General features: G+C 52.8%; 2 protein-coding genes and 2 long non-coding RNA genes across 17 annotated transcripts in view; 2 read left to right on the top strand and 2 right to left on the bottom strand.

Moving 5' to 3' along the window:
* The window catches only part of LOC144339207 (uncharacterized), a 3,601-nt gene extending 941 nt beyond the window's left edge, over positions 1 to 2,660 (bottom strand). The window contains exon 1 of the long non-coding RNA XR_013413970.1: positions 635 to 2,660. This is a non-coding gene — a long non-coding RNA (uncharacterized LOC144339207). The remainder of the gene's footprint in view (positions 1 to 634) is intronic.
* HYAL2 (hyaluronidase 2) lies at positions 1,433 to 21,024 on the top strand. Of its 6 annotated transcripts, none has more exons than XR_013413370.1 (6): positions 1,433 to 1,525; positions 3,636 to 4,602; positions 5,121 to 5,210; positions 5,625 to 5,916; positions 11,591 to 12,174; positions 12,723 to 12,838. XR_013413370.1 is itself a non-coding variant. In XM_077990381.1 (6 exons), the coding sequence occupies exons 2-6, from the start codon at positions 3,682 to 3,684 to the stop codon at positions 12,715 to 12,717; spliced, it is 1,389 nt and encodes a 462-aa protein (XP_077846507.1). In that variant the 5' UTR covers positions 1,433 to 1,525; positions 3,636 to 3,681; the 3' UTR covers positions 12,718 to 12,839.
* Positions 9,631 to 11,091, bottom strand: LOC144339213 (uncharacterized). Its single transcript, XR_013413978.1, has 2 exons — positions 10,908 to 11,091; positions 9,631 to 10,462 (listed from the first exon to the last, which is right to left on the bottom strand). It is a non-coding gene; the product is annotated as an uncharacterized LOC144339213 (long non-coding RNA).
* Positions 11,591 to 27,280, top strand: HYAL1 (hyaluronidase 1). Of its 9 annotated transcripts, none has more exons than XM_077992902.1 (5): positions 11,591 to 11,899; positions 20,888 to 21,024; positions 24,238 to 25,161; positions 26,126 to 26,215; positions 26,403 to 27,280. In XM_077992902.1, the coding sequence occupies exons 3-5, from the start codon at positions 24,262 to 24,264 to the stop codon at positions 26,718 to 26,720; spliced, it is 1,308 nt and encodes a 435-aa protein (XP_077849028.1). In that variant the 5' UTR covers positions 11,591 to 11,899; positions 20,888 to 21,024; positions 24,238 to 24,261; the 3' UTR covers positions 26,721 to 27,280. The 9 variants fall into 9 exon arrangements, with proteins under 9 accessions (XP_077849028.1, XP_077849027.1, XP_077849032.1 ...); XM_077992904.1 differs by lacking the exon at positions 20,888 to 21,024 and adding an exon at positions 23,275 to 23,429 and having other exon boundaries at positions 11,781 to 11,899; XM_077992903.1 differs by lacking the exon at positions 11,591 to 11,899 and adding an exon at positions 17,385 to 17,529 and having other exon boundaries at positions 20,826 to 21,024.

The raw sequence follows: 27,280 nt of genomic DNA, 5'->3' as shown, positions 1-27,280 counted from the left end.
AGGAGAGAGTTCAGGGACAGGCTTCTGACTGTAGGGAGTTGGTCTGCCAGTCTTTCGGAGGTTTGAATTTGTCAAGCCTAGAGCAGGATCACCATATCCAGCCTGGACTTGCAGTTCTGTGGGGTGCCTCCCCATACCCCCCATAGGATGCCAAACATGAGGCCCTGTCATCCTCCATGGTCCCCCTCTACTGGCTGTTCAAGGCCCAGGACTCTCCCATGCCAGATAGCATCCTATCTCCTACCACCACCGTCCCAGCCTGGGGGAACTCCCTGTGCTGGGCCTGCCCAGCTGACCCCAACACTGGAAACAATGGAGGTCAGGCAGCACTTCCTCACTCTCTCCCGCTGGGCTGTGCTCACTTCCTTCCTGCTGGCTGCCTAAGGAAGTGTCCCTGCCCTGGGACAGTCTGGCCTAGCCTTTGTTTCCCCAGGGGTCCCCACCCATGGAGCTTCCAAGGCCTCTGACCCCTGTGAAGCCAGCACAGTACAGGGACACTGCACCTTCCCCTACCATGTCATGGACTCCTTGGTCCTCAGGGCCAGACTCCAGGGCATTCACCTAACCCTCACACAGCCTTCTGTTGCGGGAGAGGCTCCTGGGCATTGGGCCATTGGGTTGCTGAGGGGTTGGCTCTGGGTGACTTGAGGGTAGGTAGATTTGTCTGCACCCCTGGAGAGGTCTGCTGGAACCTCGCTGCAGTCCTCCCTAGGGCCAGCCACAGGAACACCCCTCCCAGAGGAATATACCCCTTTCCTCATCCATGTTGTAAGGAGTCCCCTACTCTGTGTAGTGAACTCTGAAATACACCCAGGGATGAACTCCAGCAGGAAAGCACTCAGCAGAACCCTCCCAGCTGGTCCCCTCCTTCCCAACCCACACAGTCACACCAACACATTGTCCTGTCACACAGGATGCGGAAGCTCTCAGTGGAAAAAAAATGGACTCAGCTACTGGAAGTCCCCCCGACCCTCCTCCCAAGGCTAGTTCCCTTCTTTGGCACCTGCTCTGGGGGACCCTCAGCTGAACAACCCCAAGTATTTTGACTCTCAAAAGCACCACCACCTGACCCCATCCTCTCACACCCTACTGGATTTGAGGATGGGCCCCAACCCTAGGGAAGGAGTGAAGAGGTTCCCTAGTGTTGGAAGCTGTGGGTGTGGGGGAGATTGGCACCTGATCCTGAGCCCATAGCCTTCCTGTCACCTGGCGCAGCTAGTGGGACCAGATCCTACTGGGGAAGGGTGGGGAGGGCAGCCAGCCAGCAGGGCATTCTGGAGGGAAACAGGGTCAAGGCGATCTCCTCCCCCGCGCCTGTTCCTGGCCCTTTCCTCTCAGGGGGCAGCAGGAAGTGAGGAGAAAGGGCTGGGATGGGAGGCGGGAGCGGATGGGAGGGAATGGGGTTTATCAAGTCCTCGACGGGCTGCCCAACGGGCAGCAGCTAGCGCAAGTAGCCTAGCTGGAGAGGCTCACCCCAGGAAGGAGGGAGGCCGCCGACCGACTGGGCCGACGGACTCCCACACAGGTGAGCCCAGCGCAGACGGCTGGTCTGCACCCCACAGCACTCCCTCCCTCTCCTGGCGCCTGGGAGGGTTAGGGGCTGGTGGCGCAGACGTGGGCCCTTTGGGGAGCTGAGTCTCGCACTGGGGAGCGGACGTAGGAAGAGCCGATGTGGTTTCGCACGGGGCTCGCCAGGGTCCAGCTCTAAGCCTGTCCCCCACTGGGAGGGGCCGGTGGAGCGTAGGGGTCGCTGGATACGGGATGGAGGCCCTGGGAGACCCCTCTTGCTGGCTTTCTTGGAGGTACAGCCAGAAACTGCTGCAGGGGATGGGGGCCTCCTCGGGGTTGAGAGGGAGCCGGGCTCCCAAAGGACCTCAGAGACCGGGCAGAAAAGGACGGGATCCCAGGGATGACTGGCCCTCCCTGATGCGAGTCAGGGAGAGGGGGCGGCCAACTTCCTAGACCCCTCTGAGCTTCCCTGCCCCAACCCCTACTGGCCACGCCGCGACCTACAGCCGGGTTGCCAGGATAACGACTGCCTCGGCCCTTCCCGGGCGTGCTAAGAAGCGGTGCTTGGCCCCCTCCTTCAGTCTTGCAGGGGGCGGGGCCTCCCTTTACACCGCGGACCTGACAAGGGGGCCCCTGATTCGTGGGAGGCGGGGCATTACTGTCCAGGAGACCAGAGGTCGCCTCAGGTCAAAGTCCCTTTTTCCACACAAAGGGGCCCCATGGCTGGCGTCTACGTTCGGGGGTGCAGAGCCAGATCTGCTGCTGCCCCCCCGCCAACCTCGGAGTACCGCAGCACCTCCTGATGGTCGAGCGGGACAACGCCTCCTCCCATTTCCCCCACCTTTCTCCCCGTCCCCCTGCCCCGTCCCTCACACTGTCTCTTTAAGGGGCTGGCAGCGCCGCGGAGCGGGTAGGACTGAACCACCGGCCTCGGGCTGCAGGGGGAACATTTCAGGCTGACTTACGCTCGTGGCTGAGACTCCCAGAGAAAACCCTGCTCAGAGGGCCATTAGGGTCCCAGATGGGTGGCTACGTTCCTCTGCAGAGGACCTGGGGATCTTCGAGCCCGAAACGCGGCACCGGCACCGAGAAAGGTGAAACACACCTTCCCGCCTCGGCCGCAAGTCCAGTCCCGGGCCCACCTCCGCACTGGAGTCTTAAAGGGCCAGCGGGCCTAGGGGCGGAGCCAGCAGAGGCGCTGAGCCGGGGCCGCGCCTGGGCGAACGGCCGGAGAGGGCTGGGCTGGGCTGGGCCCGGGATGGCGGTGTCCCTGGCGCGGGTCCCGGTGGCGCCCCGCGCGAGGTGAGGGCGGGCGGTGCAAACCTGGCGGCTCTCTCCCCTTGGGCTGGGGCCTGAATCCCCGGGGGTGCTCGCGGAGAGGCGTCCCACAAACCCCACCCCCACCCGACCGGGCGCTGGCCCCACGTGCGGGGCGGGGGCGGGGTCCCGCACAAAGACCCGGCGGAGCGCGCTCTAGCCCTGAGCTGCCGGGCGGGGGAGGCGGGCGCGCGCATTCTCGGTGGCGGTGGAGGGACGGGCCGGTCGGCCGGCGCCGCCGTGGGAGGTCCGCTGCCCCTTTGTCCCCGCGGGGCCTCCTCCAAGCCGGGAGAGTGTCAGCTCTCGAAAGTCCGGACAGCCTCACTCTTCTGCCGGGCGGGTGTTACACGGATAGAAGCCTCGCAGCTGCGTTCCTTCCAGCTTCCTATCCTCTGAATGAGCTGTTCGCTGCTTTACCCAAATGCTATAGTTTCTCTGGATCAAGGGTTCTTCACGGTGTACAGGGTGGGCATCAGGGGTTCAGGGTTCTCTGAAACCATGTAGTGGATGGTATGCAGTACATGCTCACTCTGGTGAGCCTAGATTATCTAGTTCTGAGAAGGGTCACAGACCTAATAGAGATTTCTCCCGAGTCGTAGGCTACCTGCTCCACAAAGGAGCCGTGTGTTTCTGGCAGTGAGTTCCCAGGGTGCCTTGCCTGCCGTGCAGTGGCCTGTGGTCTCTCAAACCTATTACAGCCAAAAGCACAGTGCCCCCACACAGCATGGGCTTTGGGAGCATAGATGGGCTTGAGGGGGGCACTTCCAGGATTCCCTAGACTGACTTGTTTTCCCCCACCCTTCTTCCAGTTCCTGAGCTGGTGCCAGGCAGGTGACACCTCCTGCAGCCCCCAGCATGCGGGCAGGCCCAGGCCCCGCCGTTACACTGGCCCTGGTGCTGGCGGTGGCATGGGCCATGGAGCTCAAGCCCACAGCACCACCCATCTTCACAGGCCGGCCCTTTGTGGTAGCGTGGGATGTGCCCACACAGGACTGTGGCCCACGCCTCAAGGTGCCACTGGACCTGAATGCCTTTGATGTGCAGGCCTCACCTAATGAGGGTTTTGTGAACCAGAATATCACCATCTTCTACCGCGACCGTCTAGGCCTGTATCCACGCTTCGATTCCGCGGGAAGGTCTGTGCATGGTGGTGTGCCACAGAATGTCAGCCTCTGGGCACACCGGAAGATGCTGCAGAAACGTGTGGAGCACTACATTCGGACACAGGAGTCTGAGGGGCTGGCAGTCATCGACTGGGAGGACTGGCGACCTGTGTGGGTACGCAACTGGCAGGACAAAGATGTGTACCGCCGGTCATCACGCCAGCTGGTGGCCAGTCGTCACCCTGACTGGCCTCCAGACCGCATAGTCAAACAGGCACAATATGAGTTTGAGTTCGCAGCACAGCAGTTCATGCTGGAGACACTGCGTTATGTCAAGGCAGTGCGGCCCCGGCACCTCTGGGGCTTCTACCTCTTTCCTGACTGCTACAATCATGATTATGTGCAGAACTGGGAGAGCTACACAGGCCGCTGTCCTGATGTTGAGGTGGCCCGCAATGACCAGCTGGCCTGGCTGTGGGCTGAGAGCACGGCCCTCTTCCCGTCTGTCTACCTGGACGAGACACTTGCTTCCTCCCGCCATGGCCGCAACTTTGTGAGCTTCCGTGTTCAGGAGGCCCTTCGTGTGGCTCGAACCCACCATGCCAACCATGCACTCCCAGTCTACGTCTTCACACGGCCCACCTATAGCCGCAGGCTCACGGGGCTTAGTGAGGTATGTGTCTCCAGGGCCCTGCCTTTTTCCTCCTTGAGGATCCACTGCACATTTGGGTTATCAGGGGCCACTATAGGACTATATCTGTAGTTTATTGGCTGCTCCACATTCCCTCAAATCATTCTCTCTGTAACCTGAAAGGGCGACATCATTATCCCCATTTTTCAGATGAGAACAATTGAGGCACAGAGATGCTGAGAAGTTTGCCCAAAGCTTCCCAGCAAATCCAGAGCAGAGCTGGGACTGGGGCCCAGGCCTTCTAACTTTGGAATCCATCTTGATAGCTGCACCTAGGCTCAAGTGTGCCTTGGCTTGGGAAACTGAGGCCCAAAAGTGGGGTGGAAATGGACTTAAACATTTAAAAAGGAAGCAAAACAGATGAGTCTCTGCCTGGAGGTGAAAGGGGGGTTGAGCTGTGAGTTCAGTAGGTTGAAACAGGCTGGGGCCTGCCCTCCCCATCTGTTCCTCTCACCCCGTGGGCTCAGTCTTCCCCAGTGACCATCCCTTTTCCTGCATAGATGGACCTCATCTCTACCATTGGCGAGAGTGCAGCCCTGGGCGCAGCTGGTGTCATCCTCTGGGGCGACGCAGGGTACACCACAAGCACGGTAAGCGAGACCCACCCTGCTAGAGCTCAGTCTACGGGACAGCCAGAGAGGGCATTTGGCTACCAATCTCAGGTGGGCAATCCTAGTCTAGTCCCCTTGTCTGTCTCCCACCCAAGGCATCCGTGGTCACGACAGAAAAGGAGATCACCCCCACCCTGCTCTCAGGAAAGAGGAAATGCTTTCCTGAACAGCTGTTGAGTTCCGCCCTTCCCCATCTGCCCAACAGGGTTCCGGTCTCTGCCCCCACCCACTTCTCGTCAGGAGCAGGGACTGTGTGGCTCAGGTGCAGATTGAATGTATAAATGTGTGCAGTTAAAATAAGGCATAGTCATCACAGTGTGGACACAGTTTCCATCTGGGCCTGTGGGCTGAGGTCACTGACCCTGACCTGTGGTCCTTGGCTTCTGCCTCCAGGAGACCTGCCAGTATCTTAAGGATTACCTGACACGGCTGCTGGTCCCCTACGTGGTCAATGTGTCCTGGGCCACCCAATATTGCAGCCGGGCCCAGTGCCATGGACACGGACGCTGTGTGCGCCGCAACCCCAGTGCCAGTACCTTCCTGCATCTCAGCACCAACAGCTTCCGCCTAGTGCCTAGCCACACACCCGGTGAACCCCAGCTGCGACCTGTCGGGGAGCTCAGCTGGGCCGACCTTGACCACCTGCAGACACACTTCCGCTGCCAGTGCTACTTGGGCTGGAGTGGTGAGCAATGCCAGTGGGACCATAGGCAGGCAGCTGGGGGTGCCAGTGAGGCCTGGGCTGCGTTCCACCTCACCAGTCTGCTGGCTCTGGCAGCCCTGGCCTTTACCTGGACCTTGTAGGGGTCTCCTGCCTAGCTGCCCAGCAAGCTGGCCTCTACCACAAGGGTTCTCTTAGGCATGTAGGATCCTGCAGGGGGTGGACAAACTGGAGTCTGGAGTGGGCAGAGCCCCCACGAAGCCCAGGAGGGCATCCATACCAGCTCGCAGCCCCCTGTTCTAAGGGGGAGGGGAAGTCCCCTGGGAGGCCCCTTCTCTCCCTGCCAGAGGGGAAGGAGGGTACAGCTGGGCTAGGGAGAACCTGACCCTACTCTCTTGCCCTGGATAGTTTATTATTATTATTTTGGGGTCTCTTTTGTAAATTAAACATAAAACAGTTGCTTCTCTGCTTGGATTTTGTATGTGGGCTAGAGTGTGTGAGAGATTCCAGAATCTCTCATGGGGTTTGAGCTCAGCTCTGTCTCTATGAAACCCTCTGCTGGGGACTTCTCGTGTAAGATGTATTCACCAAGACTGGGGGCCCAGAGCTGCCCACTCTGGAGCTGTTCTGCTGGAGCACGAGTCACTGGGAGTGGGGGGACCCACATTCCATCCCAACACCAGTGACCTTGCTTTCTCCATATTGGTTGCAAGGGAGTCAGGCGCAGCCCTTGTGTGAGGGACGGGGCTCATTGTGTTTCTGCCACTTGCCCCTGTCTTCTCAGCTGGACCAGTGCCAGCCTCCTTGCCAACCCAGGGAGAAACGTTTGATCTTCCCTGCTGTTCCACAGGCAAGGGTGTCTCCTCCAGTCCCTGCTCCCAAGGGCAGTGGACACCAGCCACATACACCTCTCATCAGGGTCACAGCCCTCCCTCGGATCTGGTGGTGGGAGGTGGGCAGGGGATTGGGATCTGAATCCTGAGGTTCAGTCCCTGTCCCATTCTGGAGATGCCTGATGGGGCTGGGAGGTGGTATCTTGGGCCTGGGAGCAGGAACATCTTCTAAGGTCTGCTCCGTCCTGGCTGTGAGAGAATATGGCTAGTCTCTGATTGTCCCTGAGGAAAGAAGGAGCAGCTGGAGTTGCCAGACCAGCTCTGAGCTGCTTCACTAGCCCTGCCTCTGACAGGAGTGCATTCTGCCCCTCCCCTCAGCCAGCAACCCCCCACCTGGGGTCCCGCCCATGTCCGTGATGACTCACCACGCAGCCCTGCTTCAGGAGGCTCTGGCTCTGGGGAGACAGACTCAAGAAGCCATTGAGTGGCCAGGGCAGCCAGCAGCAGGGGAGCAGGGGTGGTGCCCTTAGAGATGCTTCCCACATTGGGTTCTGAAAGGTGAGGGCAGCAGCTCGATGCTCGGGAACAAATCCTGGGCAGAGGCTAAAGGAAGCTGGAGAGGGTGAAGGTGAACAGTTCACGGCTGGGGTGTGGCTTAGGGGCTGCTGTGGACAGAGGCAGGAGGGACAGCCCTGGAACAGCACCAGGCCTGACTTCGCCTAATGGTGGAGACTGCCTCACTCATTCAGTAAACGCTGAGCACGCAGTGTGCCTGTGCTGGGCTAGGTGCTGGGGATGCATCCGTGATGCATCTGTGAACCACACCAACACAGACCCCTGTCCTTGTGGGAGTGACAAAATAGAGGTAGATGTACACTAGATGCAAAGACCAAGATGCCAGATGACAGAAACAAGCCCGGCCAAGCCAGTGCCAACCCAGACTGTAAAGACATCCTTCCCTCACCTCTAATGGGTAGAGAATGGAGAGGAGAGAGTGAGGTGGTAGCACTGGAAAGGTGACGTGGTAAATTCACGCAGTGAAGAATGAGGTGGACACAGAAGTAGAGGAGTCCCAGGTGTTCATGGCCATGGTGGGGGAGGCCAGGCTGGAGAGAAGATTCAGGTGTTGGTCAATAAAATGATGGGCTGGGTGCGGTGGCTCACTCCTGTAATTCCAGCACTTTGGGAGGCTGAGGCAGGTGGATCACTTGAGGGCAAGAGTTTGAGACCTGCCTGGCCAACGTGCTGAAACCCTGCCTCTACTAAAAATACAAAAATTAGCTGGACAGGCTGAGCGCAGTGGCTCAGCCTCTAATCCCAGCACTTTGGGAGGCCAAGGCAGGCGGATCACAAGGTCAGGGAATTAGAGACCAGCCTGACCAATGTGGTGAACCCCATCTCTACTGAAAATACAAAAATTGGCCGGGTATGGTGGTGCCTGCTTGTAATCCCAGCTACTCAGGAGGCTGAGGCAGGAGAATCACTTGAACCCGGGAGATGGAGGTTGCAGTGAGCCGAAATCATGCCACTGCACTCCAACCTAGGCGACAGAGCAAGACTCCATCTCAAAAAAAAAATTAGCTAGGTTTGGTTGTGCACATCTGTAGTCCCAGCTGCTTGGGCAGCTGAAACACAAGAATCACTTGACCCCAGGAGGTTGTAGTGAGCGGAGACTGCGCCACTGAACTCCAGCGTGGGTGACAGAGCAAGACTCTGTCTCAAAAAAAAAAGTTGCCACAATAAGATAATGGTGCTCAGCAAAGGGAGAGCAGGAAAGGAGAAAGGAGCTGTGGCCTGTCCCCCATACCTGTGACTTCCTGCACCTGTGACCTCCCCCACACACGTGACCATGCATACCTCTGAGCTACCCCACCCACACCCAACACACACAGGTGATCCAGACCACACCACTGTGACCTTTCCCACTTAGCTATGACCCCTGCATACCTGTAACCCCTCCCATGTGTGACCCCACACCACTGTTACCTTCTCCAAATAGCTGTGACTCCTCCACAACTGCGACCTTCCCTGCACAGCTGTGACCAGTACCCATCGAGCTGTGACCCCCTCCATATAAACCTTTATGAACCTCCATTTCTTCCCCCAGAGGACCTAAAAGACAGTCCTAGGGAAAGTGCAACTCAGGGAGAGCCAGCACTGTCCTGTGGGGAAGACAGGGAGTGTGTAGGAGTAAAGTAATGGGGAGTGATGCGGCTCAGAGGTCTGAAGTGTTGCACAGCCAGAGACAGCAGGCCGGACTGGACCATCAAGCTGATGGGCCCCAGACACATGCACGCACACACACCACTTGAACCAATCCTACTGGACCAGCCCAGTAGGAGCAGGCCTGTGGGCAGGGCCCTGGGGTGGAAGAGGGTTTCAGGCACCCTCGGCTTCTTCCTGTGGTTCCACCATTAGAGCTTCTCCCTTGGACTGAGGCCAGCTGGAGAATGCTGGCCTGATGGTTGCCTGGATCGTGCCAACTGCAGCACTAGGTTTCTGGGGGGCACCAGGAGGTGGCATGAATCCTCGAGGAGAGGGGCCGGGGGCTGCCTTGATGTTCTGTTCCCTCAGCCCTCAAGAGTTGTGCCAGGCTCTCTGGTCCTACATGGTCATCACTCTGGGACCCTGCTTCCTGAACAGGATCAGCAGCCACCACTTCTGGGGCTTGATCCTGTGTACAAGTCTCATGCTGTCCCCAGCACCCTGGGCCCTTCTTTCCCTCAGCCCTGTCAGCTTTTCTATCCCAGGCAGCCTGGAGGACCAAGCCCAGATGGTAGTTAACTGTGAGTTTCACTGCTTCAGTGGCCACCGTGCCAGGGGTGGCCTGGCTGCAGTGGCTCAGTCTCAGACTTGACTCAGATCCAGGCAGCACTTTCACTTGGGCAGGGACATGGTGTTTCCTTCACCCCACTCTGGCAGGCAAGTCTGGGCCCAAGCACGTAGCAGGTGTCAATAACCAGCTTCTGAATCAGCTGTGAACCCACAAAATCTGAGAAAGGTCTCAGTTAACTTAGAAAGTTTATTTTGCCGAGGTTGAGGACTTGCCGGTGACACAGCCTCAGGAAGGACTGACGACAAGTGCCCAGGGCAGTTGGGGCACATCTTGGCTTTATACATTTTAGGGAGACATGAGACATTAATCATTATGTAAGAAGCACATTAGTTCCAGAAAGAAAGGGGGAGACTGCTCAAATCAAGGCTCCCAGGCTCAAAGCACTGGGGGCTTCCAGGTCACAGATAGGTGAGAGACAGATGGTTGCATTCTTTTGAGTTTCTGGTAAGTCTTTCCAAAGGAGGCAATCAGATTATGCATCCATCTCTGTGAGCAAAAGGATGACCTTAATAGAATGGGAGGCAGATTTGCCCTGAGCAGTTCCTAGCTTGAAGAGGCCCAGGATACTTTCCTTTCACATTTACCCCATTTTCTTTTTAAAAATCTTTTGGAGAAAGCATTTTGCAAGAAAATGAGTATCTGGTCTCAGGTTTCATCTGATCTCTCATTGCTAGATAGGTAGGTCCTGAAAACTCATTTTTAGCAGGTTGTAAAGTCTCATGCAGTGAAGAGAAAAATAGGGAGGAGGAAGGGAGAAAAAAAAACAGCAAAAGAACAATCCAAGGCCTGGCGGGGTGGTTCATGCTTGTAATCCCAGCAATTTGGGAGGCCAAGGCGGGCAGATCACCTGCAGTCAGCAGTTCGAGAACAGCATGACCAACATGGAGAAACTCTATCTGTACTGAAAATACAAAAAACTAGCTGGGCATAGTGGCTCATGCCTGTAATCCCAGCTACTCGGGAGGCTGAGACAGGAGAATCACTTGAACCCAGGAGGTGGAGGTTGCAGCGAGCTGAGATCCTGCCATTGCACTCCACCCTGGGCAACAAGAGTGAAACTCTGTCTCCAAAAAAAAATCCTGGAAAAATATAGGCCACGTTACTCTGAAGTCCATACATTGGTAGGCAGGTATGAAAGTGGCTTATGTATGTAAACAGGTTACTGTTACTTTCTTCTGAAGTGTAAGTTGTCTGGCTTTAGTTCACACGCTTTTAAGAAACCACAGCTAGGGCCGGCTGCCGTGGCTTACGCCTGTACTCCCAGCACTTTGGGAGGCTGAGGCGGCCAGATCACAAGGTCAAGAGTTCGAGACCAGCCTGGTCAATATGGTGAAACCCATCTCTACTAAAAATACAAAAATTAGCTAGGCATGGTAGCAAGCGCCTGTAGTCCCAGCTACTTTGGAGGCTGAGGCAGGAGAATCGCTTGAACCTAGGAGGCGTAGGTTGCAGTGAGCTGAGATTGCGCCACTGCACTCCAGCCTGGGTGACAAAGGGAGACTCCACCTCAAAAAAAAAAAAAGAAAGAAACCACAGCTTAGTTTTCAGTGACTCCAAATTAGGAAAATGAAAAAAAGAAAAAGAAAGAAAAAAATTGAAAACTTTATTTTGAAGACTTGTAGCCAAGAAAAATTCAGTCCAAACTGTAGAAAATCATAAAAATTGGAAACAAAAAAAAAAAAACAGTTAAGACTAGAATCTAACAACAGGTGTACATTTGTTTTGAAACATAATTTTATTCTCTCCAATTTCCCATTTTACTAAAGACAAATCATGATATGACTTGTTTGCTTATTATACTTGGCCTAAATATTTGTATACAGTGCAGCAAGAATAATTTATTTTGTTCCATAAGAGGAATCTCAGATAAGACTTTTTAAAGCCCTGCCCAGCCATGGATTTGTGCCATCAAATACCCATGAGTTGGGTGGAATTTCCTGTCCTTTCAAGTTGCAACGTAAACAGATAAACCTGGGGCCTCTGCGCCTGTCAGAAAGTGACATCCTTTTTTTTTTCTTTTTTTTTTTAGATGGAGATTCGCTCTTGTTGCCCAGGCTGGAGTGCAGTGGTGCAATCTCGGCTCACTGCAACCTCCGCCTCCTGGGTTCAAGCTATTCTACTGCCTCAGCCTCCCGAGTACCTGAGATTACAGGCACCCACCACGACGCCCAGATAATTTTGTATTTTTAGTAGAGATGGGGTTTCACCATGTTGGCCAGGCTAGTCTTGAACTCCTGACCTCAGGTGATCTGCCCACTTTGGCCTCCCAAAGTGCTGGGATTACAAGCATGAGCCACAGCTCCTGGCCCCAGAAAGTGACATTCTTTACTTACTAGAGGTAAGAAACCCTGTACAGGGACTGTGTACACAAAATAGGAGGCCAATTTTCCCAAGGGCTTTATTGGCTCCGTAAGTTAAGTTTGATTCCTTAAATGAAAGCACACCATTCCAGTCAAAGTCTTGGTCAAATAACGGATTCCTCCAACTGTGTCCTGTTACAAATGAAAACAGATTCTTTTTTTTTTTTTTTTTTTTTGAGGTGGAATCTTGCTTTGTTGCCCAGGCTGGAGTGCAATGGTGCGATCTCGGCTTACTGCAACCTCCGTTTCCCAGGTTCAAGCAATTCTCCTGCCTCAGCCTTCCGAGTAGCTGGGATTACAGGCATGTGCCACCATGCCCAGCTAATTTTTGTGTTTTTAGTAGAGATGGGGTTTTGCCATGTTGGCCAGGCTGGTCTCGAACTACCAACCTGAGGTGATTCACCCACCTTGGCCTCCGAAAGTGCTGGGATTACAGGAGTAAGCCACCATGCCAGGTGAAAACAGATTCTTATTGCAGTTATGCAAATAACTGTATTGCCATAAGTTAAGAATACTCACACATAGTTTCCAAATTCTGGAGAAGTCAGGTAGAGAAACAAATATGCTCCAAATTTTGTTCATAGGAGTATACTAAATTGTTAAAAGCTGTCGGCCGGGCACGGTGGCTCAAGCCTGTAATCCCAGCACTTTGGGAGGCCGAGACGGGCGGATCACGAGGTCAGGAAATCGAGACCATCCTGGCTAATACGGTGAAACCCCGTCTCTACTAAAAAATACAAAAAACTAGCCGGGCGAGGTGGCGGGCGCCTGTAGTCCCAGCTACTCGGGAGGCTGAGGCAGGAGAATGGTGTAAACCGGGGAGGCGGAGCTTGCTGTGAGCTGAGATCCGGCCACTGCACTCCAGCCTGGGCAACAGAGCGAGACTCCGTCTCAAAAAAAAAAAAAAAAAAAAAAAAGCTGTCGGCCGGGCACGGTGGCTCACGCCTGTAATCCCAGCACTTTGGGATGCTGAGGCGGGCAGATCACGAGGTCAGGAGTTCGAGAACATCCTGAACAACATGCTGAAACGCTGTCTCTACTAAAAATTTAAAAATTAGCTAGGTGTAGTAGCGTGCACCTGTAATCCCAGCTACTCGGGAGGCTGGGGCAGGAGAATCGCTTGAACCCGGGAGCCAGAGGTTGCAGTGAGCCGAGATCGTGCCATTGCACTCCAGCCTGAGCAACAGAGTGAGACTTCGTCTAAAACAAAATTAGGCCAGGCGCGGTGGCTCATGCCTGTAATCCCCACACTTTGGGAGGCCGAGGCAGGCAGATCACAAGGTCGGATCACAAGGTCAGGAGATCGAGACCATCCTGGCTTACACGGTGAAACCCCGTCTCTACTAAAAATACAAAAAAAATTAGCCGGGCATAGTGGTGGGGGCCTGTAGTCCCAGCTACACGGGAGGCTGAGGCAGGAGAATGGTGTGAACCCGGGAGGCGGAGCTTGCAGTGAGCCGAGATTGTGCCACTGCACTCCAGCCTGGGCTACAGTGCAAGACTCCATCTCAAATAAATAAATAAATAAATAAATAAAATAGGCTGGGGGCGGTGGCTCACACCTGTAATCCCAGCACTTTGGGAGGTCAAGGTGGGCAGATCATGAGGTCAGGAGATTGAGACGATCCTGGCTAACAGAGTGAAACCCCTCTACTAAAAGTACAAAAAATTAGCCAGGCTTGGTGGCAGACACCTGTAGTCCCAGCTACTCGGGAGACTCAGGCAGAAGAATGGCATGAACCCAGGAGGCAGATCTTGCAGTGAGCTGAGATCATGCCACTGCACTCCAGCCTGGACAACACAGCAAGACTCCATCTCAAAAAAAACCCATAAATAAATAAAATAAAATAAAAATTTAAAAATTGGCCAGGCGCAGTGACTCACACCTGTAATCCCAGCACTGTGTGAGGCCGAGGCGGGTGGATCATGAGGTCAGGAGATCAAGACCATGATGAATCCCCATCTCTACTAAAAATACAAAAAAATTAGCCGGGTGTGGTGGCGGTCGCCTGTAGTCCCAGCTACTCAGGAGGCTGAGGCAGAAGAATGGCGTGAACTCAGGAGGCAGAGCTTGCAGTGAGCCAAGATCGTGCCACTGCACTCCACCCTGGGCGACAGACCGAGACTCCATCTCAAAAAAATAAAAAAAATTTAAAATGCTGTCAATAGCTCAACAGAAAAGTGTTTTTTGTTTTTTGAGACAGAGTTTTGCTCTTGTTGCCCAGGCTGGAATGCAATGGCACAATCTTGGTTCACTGCAATCTCTGCCTCCTGGGTTCAAGTGATTCTCCTGCCTCAACCTCCTGAGTAGCTGGGATTACAGGCATATGCCACCACGCCTGGGTAATATTTTTGCATTTTCAGTAGACACGGGGTTTCTCCATGTTGGTCAGGCTGGTCTTAAACTCGCATCCTCAGGTGATCTGCCCACCTCAGCCTCCCAAAGTGCTGGGATTACAGGCGTGAGCCATCGTGCCTGACCTGTTTTGTTTTGTTTTTTGAGACGGAGTCATGCTCTGTTGCCAGGCTGGAGTAAAGTGGCGTGATCTCGGCTCACTGCAATTTCCACCTCCTGGGTTCAAGTAATTCTCATGCCTCAGCCTCCCGAGTAGCTGGGATTACAGGCATGCGCCACTACACCCAGCTAATTTTTGTATTTTTTCTTTTTTTTTTTTTTTGAGACGGAGTCTCGCTCTGTCACCCAGGCTAGAGTGCTGGAGTGCAGTAGTGCAATATCTGCTCACTGTAAGCTCCGCCACCCGGGTACACGCCATGCCATTCTCCTGCCTCAGCCTCCGGAGTAGGTGGGACTACAGGCGCCTGCCACTATGCCCGGCTAATTTTTTTGTATTTTTTAGTAGAGATGGGGTTTTACTGTGTTAGCCAGGATGGTCTTGATCTCCTGACCTTGTGATCCACCCGCCTTGGCCTCTCTGAGTGCTGGGATTACAGGCGTGAGCCACCGCGCCTGGCCTAATTTTTGTATTTTTAGTAGAGATGGGTTTTACCATGTTGGCCAGATGGTCTCGATCCTCTGACCTCATGATCCGCCCGCCTTGGCCTCCCAAAGTGCTGGGATTACAGGCATGAGCCACTGTGCCTGGCAGGATTAGCAAACATTTTAAGCAAAAAGTCAAAGAGATTGGTTCATTCCATGCAGTTAATTCCTGTTCTGCTTGATACTCATGAACATTTTAGCTCTCCATGAGTCCTGAAAGTTTTTCCTGTATTCTGATGTCACAGTCTCCAAAGTTATCAGAAACCTGCATTTAAGAGCACCTTTTGGAGTTTTTTTTTTTTTTTTTTTTTTTTTTGAGATGGAGTCTCGCTCTGCCGCCCAGGCTGGAGTGCAGTGGCCGGATCTTAGCTCACTGCAAGCTCCGCCTCCCGGGTTCACGCCATTCTCCTGCCTCAGCCTCCCGAGTAGTTGGGACTACAGGCGCCCACCACCTCGCCCGGCTAGTTTTTTGTATTTTTAGTAGAGACGGGGTTTCACCGGGTTAGCCAGGATGGTCTCGATCTCCTGACTTCGTGATCCGCCCGTCTCGGCCTCCCAAAGTGCTGGGATTACAGGCTTGAGCCACCGCGCCCAGCCGCCTTTTGGAGTTTTATAGCTGATTACAAAGCCACCTTCTAAACAGGACCAAAACAAGACAACAGTTGTCGATGGATGAAAAAAAAGTTTTAAGGCAGCCATAGTCAAAAGAAAAAATTGAGGAGGAAATTTGCTACCTCTATGGCACACAATAATTTTAACATAATTATGATTATTATTGATAATGTACACTAAGTTAGAATTACAAGAGTTTCCCATAATTTTGGAACACATACCAATAACATATTTATACAAATACAGCTCAAAGAAAACCAAACACTATTTCTTTTTTTTTTTTTTTTTTTTTGAGACGGAGTCTCGCTCTGTTGCCCAGGCTGGAGTGCAGTGGCGCAATCTCCACTCACTGCAAGCTCCACCTCCCAGGTTCACGCCATTCTCCTGCCTCAGCCTCCTGAGTAGCTGGGACTACAGGCACCCGCCACCACGCCCAGCTAAATTTTTGCATTTGTAGTAGAGATAGGGTTTCACCATGTTAGCCAGGATGGTCTCAATCTCCTGACCTCGTGATCTGCCTGTCTCGGCCTCCCAAAGTGCTGGCATTACAGGCGTGAGCCACCACGTCCGGCACCAAACACTATTTCATATTTGACAATGCTTCCTGTATAATTTTTATACCAAATAAGCCAGATTATGTCTTTTTTTTGGACTTTAGGGAACTTGATGTCTTAAAGGATTAGTTAGGTTGGAAAAAGACATAATTTACAATTGGATTTTGGAAAGTTTGTCAAATATAAAAGGTTTAAAACCCTTGATACTACAAAGTAGGATTACAGGTAATTGTGAAGTCATTTATTTAACCACAGTGTTAACTCAAGGATTTCAAAAAAAGCAAAACTCTTCATTCTCTGATAGAGGAGATTTATTTTCTAAATGAGAAACCCTAGTAAAAACAGCACAAAGCCAATTAAATTTGTTTTTCAAAATTTTGTAAACAATATGAAATTTAATCTTGGTTATAAAATATAACTTCCATAAGCCTTTTTTTTTTTTTTTTTTTTTTTTTTTTTTTTTTTTTTTTTGAGATGGAGTCTTGCTCTGTGCCCCAGGCTGGAGTGCAGTGGCGCGATCTCGGCTCACTGCAAGCTCCGCCTCCCGGGTTCCCGCCATTCTCCTGCCTCAGCCTCCCGAGTAGCTGGGACTACAGGCGCCCACAACCGCGCCCGGCTAATTTTTTGTATTTTTAGTAGAGACGGGGTTTCACCGTGGTCTCGATCTCCTGACCTTGTGATCCGCCCGCCTCGGCCTCCCAAAGTGCTGGGATTACAGGCGTGAGCCACCGCGCCCGGCCCATAAGCCTTTTAAAATCTTTATAACTTTTATTAAGGAGTTTGTTAATGCCTCAAGAAAACCTTGTTAATCTGGACCAGGAGCAGTGGCTCATGCCTGTAATCCCAGCACTTTGGAAGGCCAAGGTGGGCAGATCACCTGAGGTCGGGAGTTCAAGACCAGCCTGCCCAACATGGAGAGACCCCGGCTCTACTAAAAATACAAAATTAGCCAGACACAGTGGCACATGCCTGTAATCGCAGCTACTAGGGAGGCTGAGGCAGGAGAATCGCTTGAACCCGGGAGGTGAAGGTTGCAGTGAGCCGAGATCGTGCCATTGCACTCCAGCCTGGGCAACAAGAGTAAAACTCCATCTCAAAAAAAAAAAAAATTTGGACAGGCATGGTGGCTCATGCCTGTAATCACAGCATTTTGGCAGGCCAAGGTGGGCGGATCACAAGGTCAGGAGTTCCAGACCAGCCTGAACTACATGGTGAAACCCCATCTCTACTAAAAATACAAAAATTAGCTGGGTGTGGTGGTGACATCTATAATCCCAGCTATTCAGGAGGCTGAGGCAGAGGAATCACTTGAACCCAGGAGGCGGAGGTTGCAGTGAGCTGAGATCGTACCACTGCCACTGCACTCCAGCCTGGGCGACAGAGCAAGACTCCATCTCAAAAAAAAAAAAAATTATCTCAGTATTTTTTTCCTTAGCAAACCAAAGCTTAATAATAATATGACAACTTGGCCTCACATGGTGGCTCACGCCTGTAATCCTAGCATTTTGGGAGGCTGAGGTGGGAGGATCATCTGAGGTCATGAGTTCAAGACCAGCCAAGCCAATATGGCGAAACCCCATGTCTACTAAAAATACAAAAATTAGCCAGGTGTGGTGGCACATGCCTGTAATCCCAGCTACTGGGGAGGCTGAGGCAGGAGAATCACTTGAACCCGGGAGGCAGAGGTTGCAGTGAGTGAAGATTGCACCACAGCACTCCAGCCTGGGCCACAGAGCAAGACTCTACCCTGAAAAAAAAAAGTATATGACAACTTGATTATATAAAAGTTTTTGGGGCCGGGCGCAGTGGCTCAAGCCTGTAATCCCAGCACTTTGGGAGGCCAAGACAAGCGGATCACAAGGTCAGGAGATCAAGACCATCCTGGCTAACACAGTGAAACACCGTCTCTACTAAAAAATACAAAAAACTAGCCAGGTGAGGTGGCGGGTGCCTATAGTCCCAGCTACTCGGGAGGCTGAGGCAGGAGAATGGCATAAACCTGGGAGGCGGAGCTTGCAGTGAGCTGAGATCCGGTCACTGCACTCCAGCCTGGGCGACAGAGCAAGACTCCATCTCAAAAAAAAAAAAAAAGTTTTTGGGTTTTTGACCCGGCTTGGTGGCTCACACCTGTAATCCCAGCACTTCTGGAGGCCGAGGCAGGTGGATCACGAGGTCAGGAGATCGAGACCATCCTGGCTAACATGGTGAAACCCCATCTCTACTAAAAATACAAAAAAATTAGCCAGGCGTGGTGGCAGGTGCCTGTAGTCCCAGCTACTCAGGAGGCTGAGGCAAGAGAATGGCGTGAACCTGGGAGGCGGAGCTTGTAGTGAGCCGAGATCTGGCCACTGCACTCCAGCCTGGGTGACAGAGCGAGACTCTGTCTCAAAAAAAAATGTTTCTGGGTTTTTTGTGACTTACAGTGACTGTTCATGACATGGTTGGACTTTCCTATTTGTTCTGAACATCCCTCCTTCTTATTTACTTATTTTGTTTTATTGTTTTATTTATTTATTTTTTTGAGACCGAGTCTCGCTCTGTCACCCAGGCTGGAGTGCAGTGGCATGATCTCAGCTCACTGCAACCTCTGCCTCCCAGGTTCAAGTTATTCTCCTGCCTCAGCCTCCTGAATAGCTGGGATTACAGGCACACGCCACCATGCCTGGCTAATTTTTGTATTTTTAGGAGAGACAGGGTTTTGCCATGTTGGCCAGGTTAGTTTCAAACTCCTGACCTCAAATGATCCTCCCGCCTTGGTCTCCCAAAGTGCTAGGATTATAGGTGTGAGCCACTGCGCCCGGCTTATTTTTTTTTCTAGCAGAATCTTGCTCTGTCACCCAGGCTAGAGGGCAGTAGCACAATCTCAGTTCACTGCAACCTTCGCCTTCTAAGTGATTCATCTGCCTCAGCCTCCTGAATAGCTGGGATTACAGGTGTGGGCCACCATGCCTGGATAATTTTTGTGTTTTTGTTGTTGTTGTTGTTGTTTTTGAGATGGAGTCTTGCTCTGTCACCAAGGCTGGAGTGCAGTAGCGTGATCTCAGCTCACTGCAACCCCCGCCTCCCAGGTTGAAGCAATTCTCCTGCCTCAGCCTCCTGAGTAGCTGGGATTACAGGCACCTGCCACCATGCCGTGCTAATTTTTGTATTTTTAGTAGAGATAGGTTTCACCATGTTGGCCAAGTTGGTCTCAAACTCCCCACTTCAGGTGACCCACCCACCTCGGCCTCCCGTAGTGTTGGGATTACTGGTGTGAGCCACCGCTCCCAGCCAAAAAAAAATTTTTTTAATCTTTTTTTTTTTTTTTTTTTTTTGAGATGGAGTCTCTCTCTGTCACCCAGGCTGGAGTGCAGTGGCCAGATCTCAGCTCACTGCAAGCTCCGCCTCCCGGGTTTACGCCATTCTCCTGCCTCAGCCTCCCAAGTAGCTGGGACTACAGGCACCCGCCAACTCGCCCAGCTAGTTTTTTGTATTTTTTAGTAGAGACGGGGTTTCACCGTGTTAGCCAGGATCGTCTCAATCTCCTAGACCTTGTGATCCGCCCGTCTCGGCCTCCCAAAGTGCTGGGATTAGAGGCTTGAGCCACCGTGCCCGGCCTTTTTTAATCTTTTTTTTTGAGACAGTCTCGCTCTGTCACCCAGGCTGGAGTACAGTGGTGTGATCTCGGCTCACTGCAAGCTCCGCCTCCCAGGTTCACGCCATTCTCCTGCGTCAGCCTCCCTAGTAGCTGGGACTACAGGTGCCTGCCACCACGCCCAGCTAATTTTTGTATTTTTAGTAGAGATGGGGTTTCACCGTGTTAGCCAAGATGGTCTTGATCTCCTGACCTCATGATCCACCCACCTCAGCCTCCCAAAGTGCTGGGATTACAGGCGTGAGCCCCCGTGCCTGGCCTTTTTAAAAATCTTATTACCGGCCGGGCGCGGTGGCTCAAGCCTGTAATCCCAGCACTTTGGGAGGCCGAGACGGGCGGATCACGAGGTCAGGAGATCGAAACCATCCTGGCTAACACGGTGAAACCCCGTTTCTATTAAGAATACAAAAAAAAAAAACCTAGCCGGGGGAGGTGGCGGGCGCCTGTAGTCCCAGCTACTCGGGAGGCTGAGGCCGGAGAATGGCGTGAACCCGGGAGGCGGAGCTTGCAGTGAGCTGAGATCCGGCCACTGCACTCCAGCCTGGGCGACAGAGCGAGACTCCGTCTCAAAAAAAAAAAAAAAAAAAAAAAAAAAAAAAAAAAATCTTATTACCATATTACAGCTAGAACAAAATGCTGCTAAATTAACAATGATCACACAAAGTATATGATTTCTTTTTTTTTTTTTTTTTTTTAGACAGAGTCTCACTCTGTCACCCAGGCTGGAGTGCAGTGGTGCCATCTCGACTCACTGCAAGCTCCGCCTCCCGGGTTTATTTATGCCATTCTCCTGCCTCAGCCTCCCGAGTAGCTGGGACTACAGGCGCCCGCCACCACACCCAGCTAATTTTTTGTATTTTTTTTTTTTTTTTTGAGACGGAGTCTTGCTCTGTCGCCCAAGCTGGAGTGCAGTGGCCCGATCCTGGCTCACTGCAAGCTCCGCCTCCTGGGTTCACGCCATTCTCCTGCCGCAGCCTCCCGAGTAGCTGGGACTACAGGCGCCCGCCACTGCGCCCGGCTCATTTTTTGTATTTTTAGTAGAGACGGGGTTTCACCGTGGTCTTGATCTCCTGACCTTGTGATCCGCCCGCCTCGGCCTCCCAAAGTGCTGGGATTACAGGCGTGAGCCACTGCGCCCAGCCAATTTTTTGTATTTTTTTTAAAATAGAGACGGGGTTTCACCATGTTAGCCAGAATGGTCTCGATCTCCTGACCTCATGATCCACCCACCTCGGCGTCCACAAAGTGCTGGGATTACAAGCGTGAGCCACCTCACCCAGCCAAAGTATACGATTTCTGAGCGCTGTAAGTGTAAGCAGAAATTAACACCAGCTGGCTGTTAAATGCTAACTTTAGTCATTTAAAGGAAATTGCAAGGCAGAATCCCAATCCAGTTTCTTACCTAGTGATGGTCTCAGGCTGTAGACTGCTCTCTACCATCCTAGAAGTAGGAAAAAATAATAATAATTTCCCTGTTGGAAGTGAGCTTGAACTCCATAAAGGAGTTACCTGCCTTCCGTCATCATGGAAGCAGGAAAACTTGCCTTCCTTTTGGGAGCAAGAAAAACTCCAAAAAAAAAAAAAAAGTTGTACAGCAAAATAAACTTTAGATCTCAACCAAATTTTGAGAGATCAAGGATTCTCTGGAGGGGGTGCTCCCAGACTTCAGCAAATCGTCCTGTTGGTTTGAGCCATAAAGTTAGCTCGTGCTGGTACCTAGCATAGATAGGCAATTAGTCAAAGGTCAAGGACATCTCCACTCAGAATCCATCCATAGCTACCAAATGTGAACCCAGAAAATTTGAGACAGCTCTCAGTTAATTTAGAAAGTTTATTTTGCTGAGGTTGAGGATGCATCCGAGACACAGCCTCAGGAAGTCCTGATGACACGTGCCCAAGGTGGTCCGGGCATGGCTTGGTTTTATACATTTTAGGGACATATGAGACATCTATCAATACGTAAGAAGTACATTAGCCAGGTGTTGTGGCTCATGCCTGTAATCCCAGCACTTTGGGAGGCCGAGGCGGGCAGATCACAAGGTCAGGAGTTCAAGGCCAGTTGGCCAATATGGTAAAACCCTGTCTCTACAAGAAATACAAAAAGTAGCTGGATGTGGTGGCATGCACCTGTAGTCCCAGCTACTCTGGAGGCTGAGGCAGGAGAATCTCTTGAACTGAGGAGGCAGAGGTTGCAGTGAGCCAAGATCACGCCACTGCACTCCAGCCTGGTTGCAGAGCGAGACAATGTCTCAGAAAAACAAAAAAGAAGTACATAAGCTCTCTCTAGAGAGGTGGAGACAGCTCAAAGCAAGGCCACCCACTGGGGGCTTCCAGGTCACAGGCAGGTGAGAGATAGATGGTTGCATTCTTTGGAGTTTCTGGTAAGTCTTTCCAAAAGAGGCAATGAAGGCAATCATAATATGCATCTATGTCTGTAAGCAAAAGGATGACTTGAATAGAATGGAAGGCAGATTTGCTCTGAGCGGTTCCCAGCTTGAAGGGGCCCAAGATATTTCCTTTTCACACATGGAACAAGTGAAACCACAAATGAATGAACAAGCATGTGCTCACTGACAGCTCATACACATGGTCACACAAACACAGGGTCTCATGCTCACAAGACAGCAGGGCTCACACACACCCAGTCCCAGGCACTGGGTTCCACACTCACACCTACTTGCCACTGGAATTTGTGCAGAGGCTCAGATGGTCACTAAACAGGGCTTCACAAAGACAGTCACTGACCCAGCACATATACAAAGGGTGATGACACAGCCCTGACTTCATGAACATAGTGCCTTTCAGAAACAGGTCCCTACAACAGGGATGACTTATCCACTAAGCACAATAGACCCAAGGCCTAGGGCCACAGTAATTTCAGGGGCCCACAAAAATGTTTTTTTAATCAGAAGAATAATATAAATATAAATATATTAATAATTAATATATAATAGTGTAACCCAGACATGACCTCCTGGGCTCAAGCAATCCTCCTGCCTCAGTGTCCCAAGTAGCTGGGACTACAGGTACACACCACCACGCCCAGCTAATTTTTAATTTTTTTGTAGAGATGGGGTCTTGCTACGTTGCCTAGGCTGGTCTCGAACTCCTGGGCTCAAGCAATTCTCCCACCTCAGCCTCCCAAAGTGCTAAGATTATAGCCATATCTATATATATAGATATAGATATAGATATATAGATATAGATATATATGTTGTTGTTGTTGTTGTTAGACGGAGTCGCTCTCTGTCACCCAGGCTGGAATACAGTAGCACAGTGGCACGGTCTTGGCTCACTGCAACCTCTGCCTCCCGGGTTCAAGCGATTCCCCTGCTTCAGCCTCCCAAGTAGCTGGGATTACAGGCGCCTGCCACCACGCCCGGCTAATTTTTTGTATTTTTAGTAGAGGCGGGGTTTCACCATGTTAGCCAGGATGGTCTCAATCTCCTGACCTCGTGAGTGATCCGCCAACTCGGCCTCCCAAAGTGCTCAGATTATAGGCGTGAGCCACCACGCCCGGCAGGCCTGGCCATATTTTTAAATATTTTTTTTAAGGAGGCAAAAGGATCCATGAAGGTAAAGTGCCTAGGGCCCATCAATGTCAGATGTAAGAACACTCCCTGAGCACAAGACATGGAGGAACCCAGTCTCCAGTGTCACAAACAGGCCTGCCCAGCAGGGTCTGCCCCCGCCCACCCCCTCCAGCCCCGGTAACATCACAACGCCCTGCCCTAGTGCTGACAGCGTGGGAGGGGCCACTGCTGGCCCAGCCCCACCCCCAACCAAGATCCCTTTGCCGGGGATTACAGAGGTAGCCCTGATGCCTGGCCTGGCCTGGCTTCCCAATCCAAGGCCCGCCCCTTGGCCCGCCCCTGGCCTGGGCGGGGTGACCCCCTACAAAAGCTCAGAATTTCCAGCAGCCGCTCCTTCCTCCAGGAGTCACTGGTGCTGCTGGGGTAGAATCTAGCCAGGCCCTGCTTAGGCCCCCATCCTGGGGTCAGGAAATTTGGAGGATGAGGCCCTTCAGCCCCAAGGTCAGCAGGGACGAGCGGGCAGACTGGCGGGTGTACAGGAGGGCTGGGTTGACCTGTCCTTGGTCACTGAGGCCATTGGATCTTCCTCCAATGGCTGCCAGGATTTCTGGTGGAAGAGACAGGAAGTCCTCCTCCCCTTGGTGGGGTCAGCCTGGGGGCTGAGGGCCTGGCTGTCAGCCACTCTTCCCAGAACAGATGTCATGGCCTCAGTGGCTCATGGGGAAGCAGGGGTGGGCGAGCTTAGGCTAGAGCAAGTCCTGTGGGAGATGGCAGAGGCCTGGTCAGAGAGGCAACTCGGATGTGCCCTCCAGTGGCCATACTCGCCTCCATGCGTCTCCTCTGCCCTCCCGGAGCCCTGCAGGTCAATGTTTAACAGAGACCAGAGCAGCGGTGGATTAATGTGCAAGGGCTCAGCCCCCTAGCCCTGAGCAGTGGGGGATGAGAGACTTTGCAACCTGTTCTCAGCTCTGCCTCCCCTGGCCAGGTTGTCCTCGACCACTCCCGTGCCATGGCAGCCCACCTGCTTCCCATCTGCACCCTCTTCCTGACCTTACTTGATATGGCCCAAGGCTCTAGGGGCCCCTTGCTACCCAACCGGCCCTTCGCCACCGTCTGGAATGCAAACACCCAGTGGTGCTTGGAGAGGCACAGCGTGGACGTGGATGTCAGTATCTTCGATGTGGTAGCCAACCCAGGGCAGACCTTCCGTGGCCCTGACATGACAATTTTCTATAGCTCTCAGCTGGGCACCTATCCCTACTACACGCCCACTGGGGAGCCTGTGTTTGGTGGTCTGCCCCAGAATGCCAGCCTGATTGCCCACCTGGCCCGCACATTCCAGGACATCCTGGCTGCCATACCTGCTCCTGACTTCTCAGGGCTGGCAGTCATCGACTGGGAGGCATGGCGCCCACGCTGGGCCTTCAACTGGGACACCAAGGACATTTACCGGCAGCGCTCACGGGCTCTGGTACAGGCGCAGCACCCTGATTGGCCAGTTACTCAGGTGGAGGCAGTAGCCCAGGACCAGTTCCAGGGAGCTGCACGGGCCTGGATGGCAGGCACCCTCCAGCTGGGGCGGGCACTGCGTCCTCGCGGCCTCTGGGGCTTCTATGGCTTCCCTGACTGCTACAACTATGACTTTCTAAGCCCTAACTACACCGGCCAGTGCCCATCAGGCATCCGTGCCCAAAATGACCAGCTAGGGTGGCTGTGGGGCCAGAGTCGTGCCCTCTACCCCAGCATCTACATGCCCGCAGTGCTGGAGGGCACAGGGAAGTCACAGATGTATGTGCAGCACCGTGTGGCTGAGGCATTCCGTGTGGCTGTGGCTGCTGGTGACCCCAATCTGCCAGTGCTGCCCTATGTCCAGATCTTCTATGACATGACAAACCACTTTCTGCCCCTGGTAAGTCTTCTGTAACCTGCCCACCTTGTCAACCTGCCTTGTCAGATATTAGGTCCAGCCTTGGGGTACTTTAGCCTTGGGACATTTTCTTTTTTTCTTTTTTTTTTTTTTTTTTGAGACAGAGTCTCGCTCTGTCGCCCTGGCTGGAGTGCAGTGGCATGACCTCGGCTCATTGCAAGCTCTGCCTCCCGGGTTCACGCCATTCTCCTGCCTCAGCCTCCCGAGTAGCTGAAACTACAGGTGCCCGCCACCACACCCGGCTAATTTTTTGTATTTTTAGTAGAGACGGGGTTTCACTGTATTAGCCAGGATGGTCTCGATCTCCTGACCTCATGATCCGCGCGCCTCAGCCTCCGAAAGTGCTGGGATTACAGGCATGAGCCACCGTGCCCGGCCCCCAACCTTGGGACATTTTCATCCATTCATTCTTTTTTTTTTTTTTTTTTTTTTGAGACAGAGTCTTGCTCTGTCACCCAGGCTGGAGTACCAGGGGCAAGATCTCAGCTTCTGCAACCTCCACCTCCCAGGTTCAAGCGATTCTCCTGCCTCAGCCTCCCGGGTAGCTGGGATTACAGTCATGCCACCAACATGCCTGGCTAATTTTTGTATTTTTAGCAGAAATGGGGTTTCACCATGTTGGCCAGGCTGGTCTCGAACTCCTGACCTCAGGTGATCCTCCCACCTCAGCCTCCCAAAATGCTGGGACTACAGGTATGAGCCACCATGCCTGGTGCATGGGCACATCAATTGAGTGCGTACTTTGTGCCAAGTTCTGTGCCAGGCACAGGCAATTCAACATTTATTGGAATTCATAGGCTAGAGGAGGAAGCAGTTTGCCTCTGGTCCCGTGGCCAGAGCAGCCCCAGGTGAAGGTCATGAATTATTTGCCCCATCCAATGATGTTCCAGCAGTCTGCCACAGGGTGGGAAGGAGTCCCCACAGAACTCTGCTGTCTCCTTCCCAGGATGAGCTGGAGCACAGCCTGGGGGAGAGTGCGGCCCAGGGGGCAGCTGGAGTGGTGCTCTGGGTGAGCTGGGAAAATACAAGAACCAAGGTGAGCTTAGGCCTGGCATGAGGGTGGGGGTGGGGAAGAGGTGGGGTCATTAAGCTGACTGGGTAGACCCTGACTTACCCTTTCTACCTGCAAAGTCCTGGCTGACCAGCAGGTGAGTGTCTCAGTGCCCTAGGAGGGTCCATACATGACCAAGGTGTCCCTGACGCTCTCCTCCCCTCCCACCTAGGAATCATGTCAGGCCATCAAGGAGTATATGGACACTACCCTGGGGCCCTTCATCCTGAATGTGACCAGTGGGGCACTTCTCTGCAGTCAAGCCCTGTGCTCCAGCCATGGCCGCTGTGTCCGCCGCCCCAGCCACCCTAAAGCCCTCCTCATTCTTAACCCTGCCAGTTTCTCCATCCAGCTCACGCCTGATGGTGGACCCCTGAGCCTGCGGGGTGCCCTCTCACTTGAAGATCAGGCACAGATGGCCGTGGAGTTCAAATGTCGATGCTACCCTGGCTGGCAGGGACCGTGGTGTGAGCAGAAGAGCATGTGGTGATTGGCCACACATTGAGTTGCGCACCTTGAGAACCTAATGCACTCTGGGTCTGGCCAGGGCTTCCTCAAATACAGGCACAGTCATATAAGTCATGGTCACAGTGAAGAGTACACTCAGCCACTGTCACGGGCATATTCCCTGCACATGCATACTTACAGACTAGAACAGTGGCATAAGGAGTTTGAACTACAGCAGACACCATTCATTTCATGTCCATATGCATCCACTTGGCAAGGTCATAGACAATTCCTCCAGAGACACTGAGCCAGTCTTTAGACATTCACTGAGTGCCTACTCTTTGCCAATCGCCGTGCTAAGCATTTTATGTGGACTTATTCATTCTTCACAATGAGACTATAAGGAAACTGAGTCACAGTGAGGGTAAACACGTTGCCCAAGGTTGCACAGCACGAAAAGGGAGAAGTTGAGATTCAAACCCAGGCTGTCTAGCTCTGGGGGTACAGCCCTTGCACTCCTACTGAGTTTATGGTAACCAGCCCTGCACGACCCCTGAGTCTGCTGAGAGGCACCAGCCCAGCAAATAAAGCAGTCATGATTTA

The sequence above is a fragment of the Macaca mulatta genome, chromosome 2, assembly GCF_049350105.2.
Source record: "Macaca mulatta isolate MMU2019108-1 chromosome 2, T2T-MMU8v2.0, whole genome shotgun sequence".
Classification (NCBI taxonomy): Eukaryota; Metazoa; Chordata; class Mammalia; order Primates; family Cercopithecidae; genus Macaca; species Macaca mulatta.
Note: the sequence above shows the minus strand (reverse complement) of the source record. Positions and strands in the feature narration are given on the sequence as shown.